At 46.0% G+C, this 15,089-nt stretch overlaps 1 protein-coding gene across 2 annotated transcripts; it reads left to right on the top strand.

Annotated features, from left to right (window-relative positions):
* The first annotated feature begins 116 nt into the window (after positions 1–116).
* On the top strand, positions 117–15,025 carry LOC104010196 (caspase-8). 2 transcript variants are annotated; one of them, XM_087732818.1, is made up of 8 exons: positions 117–4,866; positions 5,419–5,524; positions 6,721–6,859; positions 6,954–7,010; positions 7,337–7,404; positions 7,923–8,061; positions 8,940–9,441; positions 9,745–15,025. In XM_087732818.1, the coding sequence occupies exons 1-8, from the start codon at positions 4,559–4,561 to the stop codon at positions 9,878–9,880; spliced, it is 1,455 nt and encodes a 484-aa protein (XP_087588944.1). In that variant the 5' UTR covers positions 117–4,558; the 3' UTR covers positions 9,881–15,025. The 2 variants fall into 2 exon arrangements, with proteins under 2 accessions (XP_087588944.1, XP_087588945.1); XM_087732819.1 differs by having other exon boundaries at positions 7,926–8,061.
* Positions 15,026–15,089: the final 64 nt, after the last annotated feature.

Consider the following 15,089-nt stretch of genomic DNA (forward strand, 5'->3'; position numbering starts at 1 on the left):
CAGAGTTCAATACTCTGACCAAGTTCTTTCGAGGAACTGGATATCAAATTTATTTATTTGGTATATTTGGTGCTACATGGGATTTTGATTTAGTAGATTGATACAGCAACATACTGAAATCACAACACAAACATAATTTAGCAGTTATGGAGCAGATCATCCTGAGTGCCATCACATGGCATGTACGGGACAACCAGGGGACTGGGCCCACTTAGCATGGGTTTATGAAAGGCAAGTCCTGCTTGACTAATCTGATCTCCTTCTATGACAAGGTGACCCACTCAGTGGATGAGGGAAAGGCTGTGGATGTTGTCTACCTGGACTTTAGTAAGGCCTTTGACACTGTTTCCCACAGCATTCTCCTCGCGAAACTGGCTGCTCATGGCTTGGATGGGCATACGTTTCGCTGGGTAAAAAACTGGCTGGACGGCTGGGCACAAAGAGTTGTGGTGAATGGCGTTAAATCCAGTTGGTGGCCGGTCACAAGTGGTGTTCCCCAGGGCTCAGTGTTGGGGCCAGTTCTGTTTAATATCTTTATCAATGATCTGGACGAGGGGATCGAGTGCACCCTCAGTAAGTTTGCAGACAACACCAAGTTGGGTGGAAGTGTTGATCTGCTGGAGGGTAGGAAGGCCCTACAGAGGGATCTGGACAGGCTGGATTGATGGGCCAAGGCCAATTGTATGAGGTTTAACAAGGCTAAGTGCCGGGTCCTGCACTTGGGTCATAACAACCCCATGCAACACCACAGGCTTGGGAAAAAATGTCTGGAAAGCTGCCCAATGGAAAAGGACCTAGCGGTGTTGGTTGACAGCTGGCTGGATATGAGCCAGCAGTGTGCCCAGGTGGTCAAGAAGGCCAATAGCATCCTGGCTTATATCAGGAATAGTGTGGCCAGCAGGACTATGGAAGCAATCGTCCCCCTGTACGCGGCACTGGTGGGGCCGCACCTTGAATCCTGTGTTCAGTTTTGGGCCCCTCGCTACAAGAAGGACATCAAGGTGCTGGAGTGTGTCCAAAGAAGGGCAATGAAGCCACTGAAGGGTCTGGAGCACAAGTCTTATGACGAGCGGCTGAGGGAGCTGGCGTTGTTTAGCCTGGAGAAAAGGAGGCTCAGGGGAGACCTTATCGCTCTCTACAACTACCTGAAAGGAGGTTGTAGTGAGGTGGGCGTTGGTCTCTTCTCCCAAGTAACAAGTGACAGGACACGAGTAAATAGCCTCAAGCTGCACCAGGGGAGGTTTAGGTTGGATATTAGAAAAATTTCTTTACCGAAAGGGTAGTCAGGCACTGGACCAGGCTGCCCAGGGAAGTGGTGGAGTCCCCATCCCTGGAGGTGTTTAAAAGACGTGTAGATGTGGTGCTTAGGGACGTGGTTTAGTGGTGGACTTGGCAGTGCTAGGTTAACAGTTGGACTTGGTGATCTTAAAGGTCTTTTCCAACCTAAATGATTCTATGGTTCTAATTGCAACATACAGTTGAATGACAATACAAACATGATTCTCATTACCTGTCTCTGTATGCTCACCATCATGACATTGGGCATCCCCAGTCACAATGGAAGATGTGGCTTGAAGCCAGCTCAAGCCCATTGCTCTTTTCAAAGTTTAAATGTTTTATCAGTTGTCCAGTTTTTATACTTTTATGTTGGTCTGAGCCAAGTATACCCCCCCATGCTGGTCTGGCTAGCTCAGGAAGACATTATTCTTTGTTAATTGTCTTGGAGACCTAATGATTCACAGTTGCAGCTCTCTTCTTTAAGGTTACCCTCCAGTCTCCCTGATGTTGAGGTAAATTGAACTTTCTTGAGGGTATATTCTTCCCTGAGATCATTGGGGTTTTTGCCCTTCTCCTCTGAGCTGTCCTCCACTGCAGAGGATGTGTGCCGGTCAGTCACACCCTGTCATTAAATTGGCATGGTATTTTGCTCTACCCGTTAAAATCAGGCCACCTCCGTAGCTAACATTATTGCCTGCTGATGAAAACCTACTAGAAGGGAGAGAAAACCCCATCAAAATCCTCTAAAGGACTGCAGGAAGTAGCCATACTGTGAATTTATATGTGGCTCATGCAGCGATCGAGGAAGGAGAAAACACACTTTCAGTTTTATGCTTCTGAGCAAAGTATGCTCACGCACGCCTGCGGCAGGGTGGCTGATTCATGCACGTATTTGTGGCCCTCCCACAGAACGGAGAGGTAAGAAGGAAGTTGGATCTGCAACTTTCTGACTCTCTTTTTCCTCTGTAGCACAACTTGGAGAATGATGAGGGGCAATCGCCTTTCCTCTCTGAAGGCCCTCAGCTATAGTTACTTTGCCTGTCCTCCCTTTTCTTCAACTCCTGGCTGGGAGGCCAAATGCTATAGCAAAACAATCCTGGCGCTCAATTCTGTGTTTTGTTTTCAGCCAGCAGAAGCGCTACCACTAGAAAGTGGAGTCAGAAGGTTGGTAGGAAAGCAAAGCTGGTGCGTTGAAGTCCTGCAGGCTTAAGCTGAAAGCAGGCAAGATCAGAGTCATGCCGTTCGAAAAGGGAAATGCTTAGAAGAGTTGGGGAGGACTGTTAGCTGCAGAGGCGGAAAGAATTTTAATCAGTGGCGTGAATCCCTGCCCGGTCATTTGCATCTTGCTACCTATTCGTTCAGTTTAACATCAGTTTCCCAGAGAGCTGTTTATGCCCACCTTCCGTGGGAATTTTGTCATTCTCTTCACTGTAATTGTTTTACGGTGAGTTGTTAATGAGCCGCTCTTAGGAGGGGTTAGTTGTACCTGTGAGGAGCCTGCCTGTGGTCAGATTGGTGCCAGCTTCTCCCATTGCACGGGCTGCTGTAAGTATGTGTTTTCCCACCGCCTGTGTAAGGGTTCACTCTTAGTTCTCAAAGTGGCGCGAAATTCAGGTACCGCAGAGTTTTGATTAGTTTAACTGTTGGCTATGTCTGTGATCTGTAAGATCTCCTGCAGGAAATCTTGAAGCCCAGGGAGAAGTGGAAACAAAATACATGTCATTTAGAAGATGAAGCTATGCAACAGGGAGTCCAGAGCTAGATTTTTCTCAGGAGATGTTGGGTGGTCAGCCGTTGCTGCTTACCCTTCTTATTCTGACCGCTAACTAACATGGGCACGTTCTCTCTGAAATTATTCAGATCTGCCTCTTTTCAACTAGACGTGTCAAATTATGAACAGAGAATGACATGTTTAATCTGCAATGAATTCTGTGCAATGCGCTAAAAAGTATAGTTGAGATCTTTGGGAATTCCCAGATACTCATTTCTGTGTGTCCTTTCTGTAACTGTGCCTTTGCTTGTCACAGTATCTGTTCCGTTGTTGACAGCCACAGGAATTCCCCGGGCCCCAAACGTGGCTGGCTCCTGTGGGTGCCAACTGTCATACATTTCTAGCTAGGTGGAACGTGTCTTCTGAGCTTGGCCTGGGTCTTTTACATTAGTTTTATATTTGTGTAGCCACTTTGTGTTTAGACCTGATTTGTCCAGGCATATCAGCGCAAAGAGAAGAATCTACACCTCCTTCAGTCTGTTTACTAGGAAGAGCTTGTTTTAACATGGCTTGAGGGTGTGTTAGCTCATGGGCTGTTAAAAAGTGTCTTACCATACTCAGATTACTTCCACTGCTGACCCAGCCTGCTACACATGCAGTAATCATGCATAGGGTTTTGAATATTGATAAGCTACTTCTATGATAACAATGTAAAGATTTCTGCTTGATATGTTGTCTAACTGTTTTTTCCTGTTTTTTGGGGGGGGATGGGACTCTGGTTTTAAATCAGTGCTTAGCGAGAAGACTCTTTCTTTATTTGGAGAGTACGGATGCTCTGAGGGTGGCTCTGCTGCTCAAGGTGAGCACTGAGGTGTTGATGTTCGTTCTCAGAAGGATGAAATGCCCACTGGTAAAATCTCTTCCCTCCTGTTGTTGTGAAATACTGTTTACCGAGGGTGCTGCGCCAGGAGGTGTATCAGAGGTGGCTCACCCTGTCGCGCAGTGCTCCTGCGAGCCTGCTCGTGTTGCTAGAAGGGTCTTCAGTAAGCCTGGGAGGGGCGGGAAGGGAGCTGGTCCGGTGGCCGGTGGCTGTTAGGGTGCAGGCCTGACCGCCGGCACTGAGCGTGCTGCATTGCCTGCCAGCAGCCCCAAAAGGCTCGCCAGGAGGAGGTCGCGCCGGTGGCGTGAGGAGCTCCTTTCTGTTTGCGTTAAAACGGCAATGAATTGTGAGTGCCTTTAGACTAGAGAGAGGGGATTGCGGGAAAAGCCCGGGCAGCGGGAGACCTCTAGACCTGCGCTAGTAGGTTCAGTCTTCTCAAGAATGGGCTCAAGAGTAGTCAGCGTGAACGGAGGGGCCTAAAATGCGTCTGCGAGAAGTCCTCTCCGGCAGACGCGCAGTTCTTCAGCGAAGTTGTGGGGTTTGTTGGTTGGTTGAAGTTAGCAACCCGGCAGGAACTACAGCTCCCAGGGGCCCGGGCGCCGCCTCCTGCCCGCCCAGGCCGGCGGCGGGCGGAAGCGCGGCGGGAAGCGGCGTCTGCCCTGGCCCGGGGCTGGCGCCGCCGCGGGGCGATGGAGTTCCCCAGGCAGCGGCTCCTGGTGGTCAGCGAGGAGCTGGACGAGGCCGAGCTGGCGGCTCTGAAGTTCCTCAGCCTGGAGCACGTCCCCATGAGGAAGCTGGAAGCCATTCAGAAGGCGCAGGACTTCTTCGAAGCGCTGCAGGAGAAAGGCATGATCGAGGCGGGGAACCTGTCCTTCCTGAAGGAGCTGCTCTACCGGATCAGTCGGATCGACCTCCTGGCCACCCAGCTGGGCTCCAGCCGAGAGGAGATGGAGAGAGAGCTTCGGATGCCAGGCAGGGCAAAGGTGTCGGCCTACAGGTGAGTGGCGGGCGGCGCGGGGTGGGGCGGGAGCCGCGGGCCGAGCCGCGCCGCGGCCGGGAGCTGGCCCTCGGGGTCGGCTGCCCGTCTCCTGTCCTCGGTGTAAGCTGTGACCGACGGTTTCAACACCAGGCTGTTTGGAAGCACGCAAGTGTCTTCCAAGAGAAAGCAGGTACAAGCCGTAGGGGAAGTTGAAATTTCTGTCCAGTAAAAGGGAAAAAAAACTAAAGCCGCACCTTTCTGAAAGACTTAACAGCCCCCAGAGGCCTCCCTGCCCGGGTGGTGCGGCGTGCAGTGACTGGGTGCGAGCCTTTGTTCTCAAATCCAGAAAGTTTCTGCGTGGTTTTGATTTTGGGAAAACTCAGATCTTTTTTATTGCAGCTGAAAATGGTTTGACTTCAGGCTGTCCTGGGACTGACGTCCCCCCACTTAAAATGGAAGAAAAGGGGGATATGTACTTGGGGCCGGGGGGCAGTTCAACAGTACAGTGTTAAATTGTGCTAAGGGACATGCTTGGGAACACGATGAAATGGTGTCCTCCACTTCTTCTAGATACCTGCTCTTTCAGCTGTCAGAAGACATCACTGAAGATGAACTAAAGTCTTTCAAGTTTCTTTTGGGGAAAGAGTTACCAAAATGCAAGCTAAACCCTAAGACTGTAAGAATTTCTTTAATCTTTTTTTTAATGATTATTATAATCCATAGAGGCATTTGGGTTGCGATGAGGGGAATGAGTGTCACTCTTCTTATGGTGAAAACACCATAAGAAAAAGAGTGCACCTTGAAAGAGATTATAGACTCTCCGGTGCATATGGAGCTTGTCTGTGCTGCATTATATGTAGCTTTTGCAGCGGTGTAACAGCCCAGAGAGCATGGGCCCGCCCTGCGCCAGGCACAGAGGCCTTCATGTCCAAGCACCACACGAGGCTTAGGGGACTCAGTGGCTTTGATCAATGGAAAAACTGATGAGCACATTCACCCATCTTGCCCAACTAATTTTATTTTGGCTGCTTTCTAAGCCATTATCAAACACAGAAAATCACCCACTGTGGCTATTACTTTATGCTTTTGTTCTTTTTATTTCCAAACTCAAAAAATATGGATCTAAGCAGCAGATCCTTACCCAGGGTAAGGCCTAAGAGCTAGGAGTTTACAAATAGCCTTGTGGGAGATCCAGCTGCTCTTCTCCAGGCTCTCCAGCTGATCTCAGCCTGCAGTTCTGACTGCTGGGTACTTTGTTCTTGTCTAATGAAAACTCTTGTAGCATTTTCCCTCTTTTCTTAGAGGAGAGACGGTGACCATCTAGTGATAGCTGTTCTAGTAAGTCATTGGGGTGACCACTGTGCTCTGCCCCTCACTGTTTGGCAAGAGCTCCTGTCCCTTGGGTCCCCTTTTGCTTCAGAGCAATCTCTACACTATACTTGCATGGTTATACCCATTTTCACCATTGCTCAAGATGGTCACTACAGCGATTCTTGTGTTTCAGTTAAGTGTACAAGATAGCCGCTGGAAGTCAAATGAAAGCAGTCATTAAAAATGCCATTATATATTCCTGTATGATCACCATTAGATCTCCTGGATTAGATCTTATTAGATCTTGGCATCTCTGAGCTGCGGAAGGGAAATGAGTGTGTTTTGAGATGTTTGTACTTACAGTACTTGTAAGTTTTGTTGAACTAGGTTTAATTGACTCAGCTGAGGTCTCAACTGAGCTACTAGTCAGCTGGACTGCCTCGGTGGGTCGCATGTGCTGTCAGTATCTTAAAGCTTAGGTGCACATGCACATGCTGCAGATTCCCTCCCAGTGGCAGCATGGATGTGCCCTAAGAGCAAACTACCTTTCTGATTACCCAGACGATGCTCGACGTTTTCATTGAGATGGAGAAGAAGGGGATTTTGGGAGAAGACAACCGAAGTGTGCTGAAGAGTCTCTGTGCAGAAATTAACATCAGCCTGTTGAAGAGAATTGAAGAGTTTGAATTAAACCTGTTTGGTAAAACAAAACAAACCAAAAAGGCCTCTTTCCCATAGTTATTCTTGAAGTGACACATAGGTATCATACAGGACTAATAATGAATGCTTTTCAGGTGAAGAAGAGATGGTCATCACAGAGGAACAGAGGGGCAGCACAGGAGGCCCTGAAGGTAATTGAAACTCTCAAAAAGATAATGTTTAGATTTTTCGCTCTTCTTCAGCTTTTGGACCCTCTACACCACTTGCATCTCACTTCTTTACATAGGTGCCTCTCTAAAAAGTCATCAAGTATCCAGTCACTTACTAGCTGATCACAAGATATTTTACTCCCTTTTAATTGATTATCTAGTGGTTTATAGCTAACAGGAACAGCCGTTCAACCTCAATTCCATGTTTTCAGAGAACGGTTTTACCCCGCGAGGTACTTTTGGAGATGGAGCTTCTCTCCTTTCTCTAGTGCTACATTCTGTACTTAAACTTTTTTGTCTGTATTCAGCCCATGCCAGATGGCTGGCGTCATCTGTGGCATCTGATTCTCCTGGCAGCTGGAATGGATCTTCCCAGGTAAGTCAGTTTGTTTCTTAGAAACATCATCATTTTGTCTTAGAAGAGATCTTCCCTCCATGAGATGAACAGTTATTATAAGCCCAACTGTTAAAAGCACTGTCTAGAAAAAGAAGAATGCGCCACTCTGTAACATCCTTTATTCTGAAGCTAAGTCACAGGCAGCGGCTGCTGCAGTGTTAAAACTTCAGAAACATTTGCAAGGGTAGCAAGATAGGCTGAGTTTATTATGCCAGGAGATACGCAGTTGGCAGCTGGCTGGGCGTGGAGAAGCGGGTGAACGCAGCGCCCCGTGTGGGCTGAGCGTGATGATGTGGGTCTGGGAGGGTGCTGTCATGCTGTGCACAGACTCCCAGAGGCGGTGGGGCAGCGCGTTGCCAGGTCTTGGGAGCAAAGCCGGATAGGGAAAGCTGCCTAGAGAGAAAGTCAGCTGGCTCTTTACCCTGCTGTGCCACTAGCAAGGGCTGAGAAGCACCTGGAGGAGAGGAAGTAGTTTCACCAATAGTCTTTCTTTTCAGCAGCTTGAAGCTTACAAAATGACTAGCCAGCCCCGGGGAGTGTGCCTGATCCTGAATAATCACAATTTTGCAAAAGCCAGGGAAGCAGTGCCGGAACCCAAAAACATGAAGGATCGGAATGGGACAGACGTGGATGCAGGTAGAGTGAACATTAAAGATGAGTTTGCGTATCTTCAGAAATTGAAACCTCATTTCTTTTTCTGTACTAAACGTCTGAATTTCCATTTTCCCTTTCTAGGATACTTTTGTTGTAGTGGCTGAGTCGGCTCTGTTTCCTGTGCTGACAAACCCTAATCAACTCATCAAGCTTTTACTGGCTGACTCAAAATAATTCACTGGCATTTTGCTCTTTTACTGAGTTTACTGCAACCTTAAGCAGCAACCTCAAGCAGCAACCTCAGCCTGGACTTTACAAGCTGGGCTAGCTTTGCGTCAGCCTTATGCATACTACTAAAATATGCAGAATCAGAAACAGATTTGCTGCTGAACCAGAATGGGATGTTAGTTAACACCCAACTTACTTAACAAAAAAAATCAAAGGGAGGGAGGATGTTGGAATTTAGGGACTCGATTACCTTGCTATTCAGGGGCCCTGGTTTTAGCAGGCTGTCCTGCAGCAGCATAGCTCATTGCAGGTCCTAGGGTCGGTGAGATGGGTGTGTTTGCACTACCTATGCCAAAAGATAAAATCCAACAGTGGGCTTTCCCTGATTGAATTGAGCTCCAACTTAATTTGAGAATCAGAGTGCAAGGTTTCTCTTCCTGTGACACAGGTACTACCAAACAGCAAGATTGCAAGAAAGCCTTTCAAGGAGAGTTAAGGGAACTTGGTAGAGATATGACTAGACTACTAGACTACTAGATTATTTTCAGAGCAGGAGTGTAACTACCTGGATAGTAGTGTAGCAGGATTTAAAAAAAAAAAGATCGTTTATCTCTAGAAATGCAATTTGCAATTGCAGAGTCCAACTTTCGTATCATGAAATGGCTCCAATTCCCCTTCTGTTTACTTTCCAGCGGCTCTGAGAAGAGTATTTAGGAAGCTTCATTTTGAAATAGTAGAACATAGAGACCTCACCGCAGAGAAAATCCGTGAGATTGTGAACACCTACCGGTGCAAAGACCACAAGGACAAAGACTGTTTTGTTTGTTGTATCCTGTCTCATGGGAAAAAAGGCATTATATATGGTGTTGATGGGCAGGAAGTACCTATCCAGGAACTGACCACTTCTTTCACTGGGCAGAATTGCCGCTCACTTGCTGGAAAACCAAAAGTGTTTTTTGTTCAGGCCTGCCAAGGTGATGCTTGCCAGAAAGGTGTGACTGTCGAAACAGATTCTGGAGAGCAAGATTCTTCTGTAGAAACAGATGCAAGATTTCAGCTTGACTGCATCCCCGCAGAGGCAGACTTCCTCTTGGGCATGGCTACCCTGCAAGATTATGTTTCCTACAGAAGCCCAAGGCAGGGGACCTGGTACATACAGGCATTGTGCCAGCACTTGGAGTACAGCTGTCCTCGGTAATTATGTTTCCATAAGCTTTTTGTTTGGCAACACCTGTATTTTTCTTCTGAATAATGACAGGAGTTTGATTTGGATGCCAAGGTGGATGATACACAGTGGGAGTGCTCGCTCAGAGTGAAAACAGTAATGCAGGACAGAGCAACACCATGCAGATTGTTCAAAGCAGTTTAGCTAACTGCTTTGAAGACTGTTTAAAACAGGAACCATTAGCACTGGTATAGATCAAGATATATGAGAATGTGGTAATTTTTCTGATGTGAACTGCCTCCCTAATACAAAACATACTTGTGTTTTTGCAGAGGAGAAGATATTCTCACCATCCTGACAGCAGTGAATCAAGAGGTGAGCAGAAAGAGTTGCAAGCCGAATGCAGAGAAGCAGATGCCACAGCCTAGTTTCACACTGAGGAAAAAGCTCATCTTTCCTGTCAACTAAATGGGAGGGAACTGCATGGCAGAGGGAAGCGGCAGCAGCCTGGAATCGGCTGGTATCAGCTAAGCATTTGGTAAAACGTAAAACATTTCAGTGCCTGCTCTTACCACAAGGGCAAATGTTTTTATTGAAAATACAGCCAAGGATCAAAAGCCTTAAGAAATTAGTGTTAATATGTATGACACTTTATACTTGAGAGCATCTCTGAGCTGGTCTCCATATTGCAGTTTGCTAGCTAAAATACGCTCAGTGTCTTCTATCAGCTGTACCATAGTGCCGTTGCTTTAGTAAGGTATCTTTCCATTGCAAATTTTAAGACAACTGTTATGAACCTTTGTGTATTTTATGCCTAACTTTTGCAAAATAAAGGGAGGGGGCACTGCAAATTTTATAGGATATAATCAGCTCACATCAGTGTGTTTTGTTACTTCTCCCCACCACTTAAAAATCATTCGGTCTTGGTACACCTCAAGGAAGAGTCAAGCACTCGACCTCCAGCATCCTCAGCAGGATGTGGCTGTGACCTGCATTTCAGTGTTATCCTCTTACACAGAGTAGTCTCAACAGTGAAAATCAGTTGCTCAGGTACAGCTTCATGTTTGAAGATGTCCAGCTATCCTGTGTTCACTTACCTTGCTGATATTGGGGTCTCGGTTCTAGGCACAGCCAAAGAAGTCGCTAATAAGTACCCAGCTCCTTAAAAACATTTTTATATTGCCTCCTGTGATTCGTATGCACACAGAACAGGGAGTTTTACAAGCTCTGAGTAGAAGCTAAAGCTTTGTTAGTCTCTCTGTTTTGAGACGTTCGTTCTGTTATACCCTTGTTAAAGCTTTCAGCATTAGTAATGGTATCAATCTAGGTGATTATTTACCTGAACGGATAGATCTTCACTGGAGTTATTTTAAGAGCCTAAGTCCTTCCCTGGACTCCTGCACTGAATACTTCTCTCTTTGGTACCAGTTTGGGTCTGCAAAGATGAGGGCAGAGAGATTATAGACTGCGAGAATGATTAGAACCTTAACAATTGGCAGATGCAGCAAGCAGTTACAGAAACAGGCAAATCTGTGCTTCCAAATTCTAGGAGTAATTTTCCAAGATAGTTGTTGATGCTCATTTAGGGATTCACCATGAAACCATTGAGAGTTGTGCTGAAGCAAGGACAACTCATATACAGAAGTTTGTCTATTACTTGGACATGGCCAGAAATGTGCAATCCAAGTGAAAGAAACACATTTTATTTTTATTAAATATTGAATAGAAACTGTAAGCAAACAAGTATCCTACTCCATGGGCAAAATAATTAATGCAACCTGTTTTACTGTGAGTTTTCTTCCTAGATCCTCTCTCTCCACACATACTGCTCAGCTCTTTACCTTTTACAAGTCACCTGTGTTCCTCAGCAACTTCCAGTTCTGTGCGTACATCCTGGGCTCCCTTCTTCCCCTGCTACACTAACTACCCTGCCTGTCACACTGTGGATCCAGCCAGGGATCAGGCAGAGCACAAGTACCGAACTCTCACAGTTCCCTTTCCCTCAGAGGGGGAAGCTGGATCTTCTTTGGTCTGCATTGTTGACAATGTTTAAGTGAGCCAAGAGATTCGGAAGTCAGAGGCGTCTGACTGACATCATGCTCACGTAGACATCTTTTTCCTTAGGAATCAAAAGGAAGAAGATACAGCAAATACAAACAGTTGGCTGAGTTCAAGGAACTAGTTTTCTCAGGAGTTCATAGTAGAAAAAATTGGGGGAACTTTCCAGCAAGATTTAATGCATGCCATAAACAAGGTCTTATTAGGAAACTCCTCATATAATGAGTTACGAATCTGATTAAGAATTCTTCATCAGTTAGGAATCAAATCTGTCAATTATCACTCTCCACAATTAACCTCTTCATATAAAGCAACTGACATCTAGCCAATTCACAAGGGACCCGCAGCAGCTCCACAGACCGGTTACACTCATTCACATGAAGGAGGCAGGCAGTTCTGGCTCGCACTGACTCAGGGTATCATCATCATGTCCCCCCCCTTGGTGCTATCTTGTTCTTGGTTCAGAGTTAGGATTGTAGAGACAGATTCTCAGGTAATTTGACAACCTAAAAATCTTAACTATAAACACAGTTACACAGAATTTTGCACAACGTTTTGCCAATACCCATCTTTTCTTCAGCAGCTGCTCTCTTAATCTTTGGTAATTTCTGGAAACGTTCTTGCAAGCCAGTGACTTCTGATCTGTGAGCTTCTTGAAGTAAGCTGTGAAAGCAACATGTAAGGAAAACACACGCCTATAGATCTTGTCACAGCACAGCGCTCTCATCTGCCTACTGTACTACTGATGGTTCTGATTACACAATGCAATGAAGGGGACACAGCTCAACACTGCAGTTCTCCAGTTTGGCTACGTGTTCTCTTTCTGTCGGTCTCTAATGACTCAGTTGGGATGAACAGCATTTAGCAGTCCTTTAACTAGGAAGTTTTCTTTGTTAGCTTGAACTTCATGAGAACTTATGAGGTAAGTTGAGCCACCAGCAAAATGAAACAAAAAGAGGTTGTGGTTTAACCCCACTAGGCAGCTCAGCCCCACACAGCCGCTCCCTCACTCCCCGCTCGTGGGATGGGGGAGAGCGTAGGAAGGGTAAAAGAGAAAACTTGTGGGTTGAGATAAAGGGAGTTTGATAAGTAAAGCAAAAGCCGTGTGCAAGCAAAGCAGAACGAGGAATTCATTCACTGCTTCCCAGGGCAGGCAGGTGTTCAGCCATCCTCAGGAAAGCAGGGCTCCATCACGCGTAACGGTTAATTGGGAAGACAAACGCCATCACTCCAAATGTCCCCCCTTCCTTCTTCCACCAGCTTTATATGCTGAGCATGATGTCATATGGTATGGAATAGCCCTTTGGCCAGTTGGGGTCAGCTGTCCCAGCTGTGTCCCCTCCCAACTCCTTGTGCACCCCCAGCCTGCTCGCTGGTGGGTTGGGGTGAGCAGCAGAAAAGGCCTTGACTCTGTGTAAGCACTGCTCAGCAATAAATCCCTGTGTTATCAACGCTGTTTTCAGCACAAACCCAAAACACAGCACTATACCAGCTACTATGAAGAAAATTAACTGTACCCCAGCCAAAACCAGTACATCATAGGTTTTCTGTCTTTCCAATTAATTTGAAAATTTCTGCTAAAAGCACAGCTTCTCTTGGGTTATCCAAACCTACACCCAGAGAGCTCTACTGCAAGAGTTATAGATATTTTCAAGTGGAGACTCCAACCTACACAAAAGGCCTTATTTGTATTCACTTCTCTATTGTATAAAATGGTATTTAAAGGCCCTCACTCTTGGGAGACTGTCAAAAGCCTTTCTTCTAGTAGTATGAGCAACTAAAAGGAAAACAAGAAAGGAGCTCAAGGCATTTCCAGGTCTCACCTGTGCAGAATCACTCCAGAATTTCTTTTCAGAATTGCCAGAGTCCCATTGATTTAGGTGGCTTAATAAACCTGTTTTCTCCAGGAAGCTCTTCCCTTGCACCTTCTTCAGGCACACCCGAGCTTTTGTGGTTAGTTCTAGCTCTTTTCCTGCAGCTTCAAAGGGGTTACAACTCTCTTCTCTTACTATGTCCGAAGCGCTAGAGAACAAGTGGAGGAAAAAAAAAAACCCTCCCCAAACTCTTAAACGCTTACATAGTGTGTACACTCTTACAGAGCGGCAGCCAGCTGTACTCCTCAGGCTCAGGTGTTCTCAGGACAGCTGAAATCTTTCAACAGGAACTTGTATACGGACATTAGTGTTCTTTTCATATGCACCATGAACAGCTTTGATGCAGAGAGAACACATAGCCAGAAATCCCAACTCTACCACTATCTAACGTTCCTCTGGCGCCATTTAGCTGCCTGTGGCCGTAACACTCCTCCACTGTGGGACACGCTTCTGTAAGGTCATTAGTTAAGCTGGTAACACAGGCCTTTGTTCTGAGGACATGTAGATACAAAGGCAAACGCGTTAAGTACTCCCGTGCACAAATACAATGAGTATTAGGAAACAGTGTATGTTACCTACTTGCTAGTGAAGGTAACTTGGTCAACGTCTCTTGCAACCCAGATGCTGGTGCTCCAGCTTGCAGCTCGATCGTGCCTAACCATTTATAGGTGTGGCAATTACAGAGAACAGTGGGAAGAGTATGTCTCCTCAAAATGTCCTACTCATAAGCTTCAGCATATGAAAAGTTGAGCTGAAAAGTCAACTTCCGTCTGACAAGAGCGAAAGCCCTTCTTCTTCTCATGTTGGAAAAATAAGAAAGCTAAATAGAGGATACTTACTATAGGATAATGGTGGTTCTCAGTTCTTTGCGATGTCATGCACACAGACTACTAGAGGAACCACTGTCAGTAACTGTTACACTAATTCAAGCAAGAACCTGTTAACTGCAAATCAATGTTGTTCCCATTCTGTACCACTGAAAATGATTAGAACCTTCCAGCCTGAAACACGAGCGCAGGGGCTTGTGCTGCAGGTGGTATGCACAGCCCGCACAGCCCCAGGCTGGCAGGACTGGCAAGAATCTGGCACCTCTGTGCCAAGAGAACTCCAGTGAGACCTACCCAAAGGGAGTACTCTTCAAAGGTGAGTAGCTTGGTTTCAATCTCTAACCCCGTTTTATCACAAATACAGAGGGCTGACATAACATCAGCTACTGAGATGGAAAAACAACAGTGGTGTTCGTAGACAACAGTGTTCTCTAACACTATAATGCTAGAGGAACATATCAGCTGCTGTAACCTAACAGGAGGAAAAAAACCTAAAACACCACACACACAAAAAAAAAACCCAAAGTACCAGAAAAAATGAACACATTCATTTAAAGTGAGGCGGACATTCAAATATTCTGTCTAGAGGTTGATAAGCTATTCTTCATTTGTGAAGTTTTTCATTCTCAAGTAAAAGGTTTTTCAAACTGCAGCAGAAGGTACTCTGTAAGCGTTCTGTTCTAGATTTAAGCACCGCACATTTACTGTGTGGTCAGACTGCAGCTTGTACTGCACATCAGCCACCCGGAGCTGCTTAGGTATAAACACAACAGCAAGCAGCCCAGCACAGCCCGATCAAGTTTTTACATCAATTTCTCAGCTTTTACAGCCACCACTTGTGCAGATACCTGCTCAGTATGCTTGTGTACAGTATAACAATCACTAAATTTTAGCCAAAAAGGGCCTAATTTTAGGTTT

Source organism: Nipponia nippon, unplaced genomic scaffold (assembly GCF_047370975.1).
Source record: "Nipponia nippon isolate SJK-2023a ecotype South Korea unplaced genomic scaffold, ASM4737097v1 scaffold_5, whole genome shotgun sequence".
In the NCBI taxonomy this organism is placed as follows: domain Eukaryota; kingdom Metazoa; phylum Chordata; class Aves; order Pelecaniformes; family Threskiornithidae; genus Nipponia; species Nipponia nippon.

Coding starts and splice junctions, on each gene's coding strand:
- LOC104010196 (XM_087732818.1), top strand. CDS start 4,559: ATGGAGTTCCCCAGGCAGCGGCTCCTGGTGGTCAGCGAGGAGCTGGAC. Junction 4,867..5,418: donor GCAAAGGTGTCGGCCTACAG/GTGAGTGGCGGG, acceptor CACTTCTTCTAG/ATACCTGCTCTTTCAGCTGT. Junction 7,011..7,336: donor CAGCACAGGAGGCCCTGAAG/GTAATTGAAACT, acceptor GTCTGTATTCAG/CCCATGCCAGATGGCTGGCG.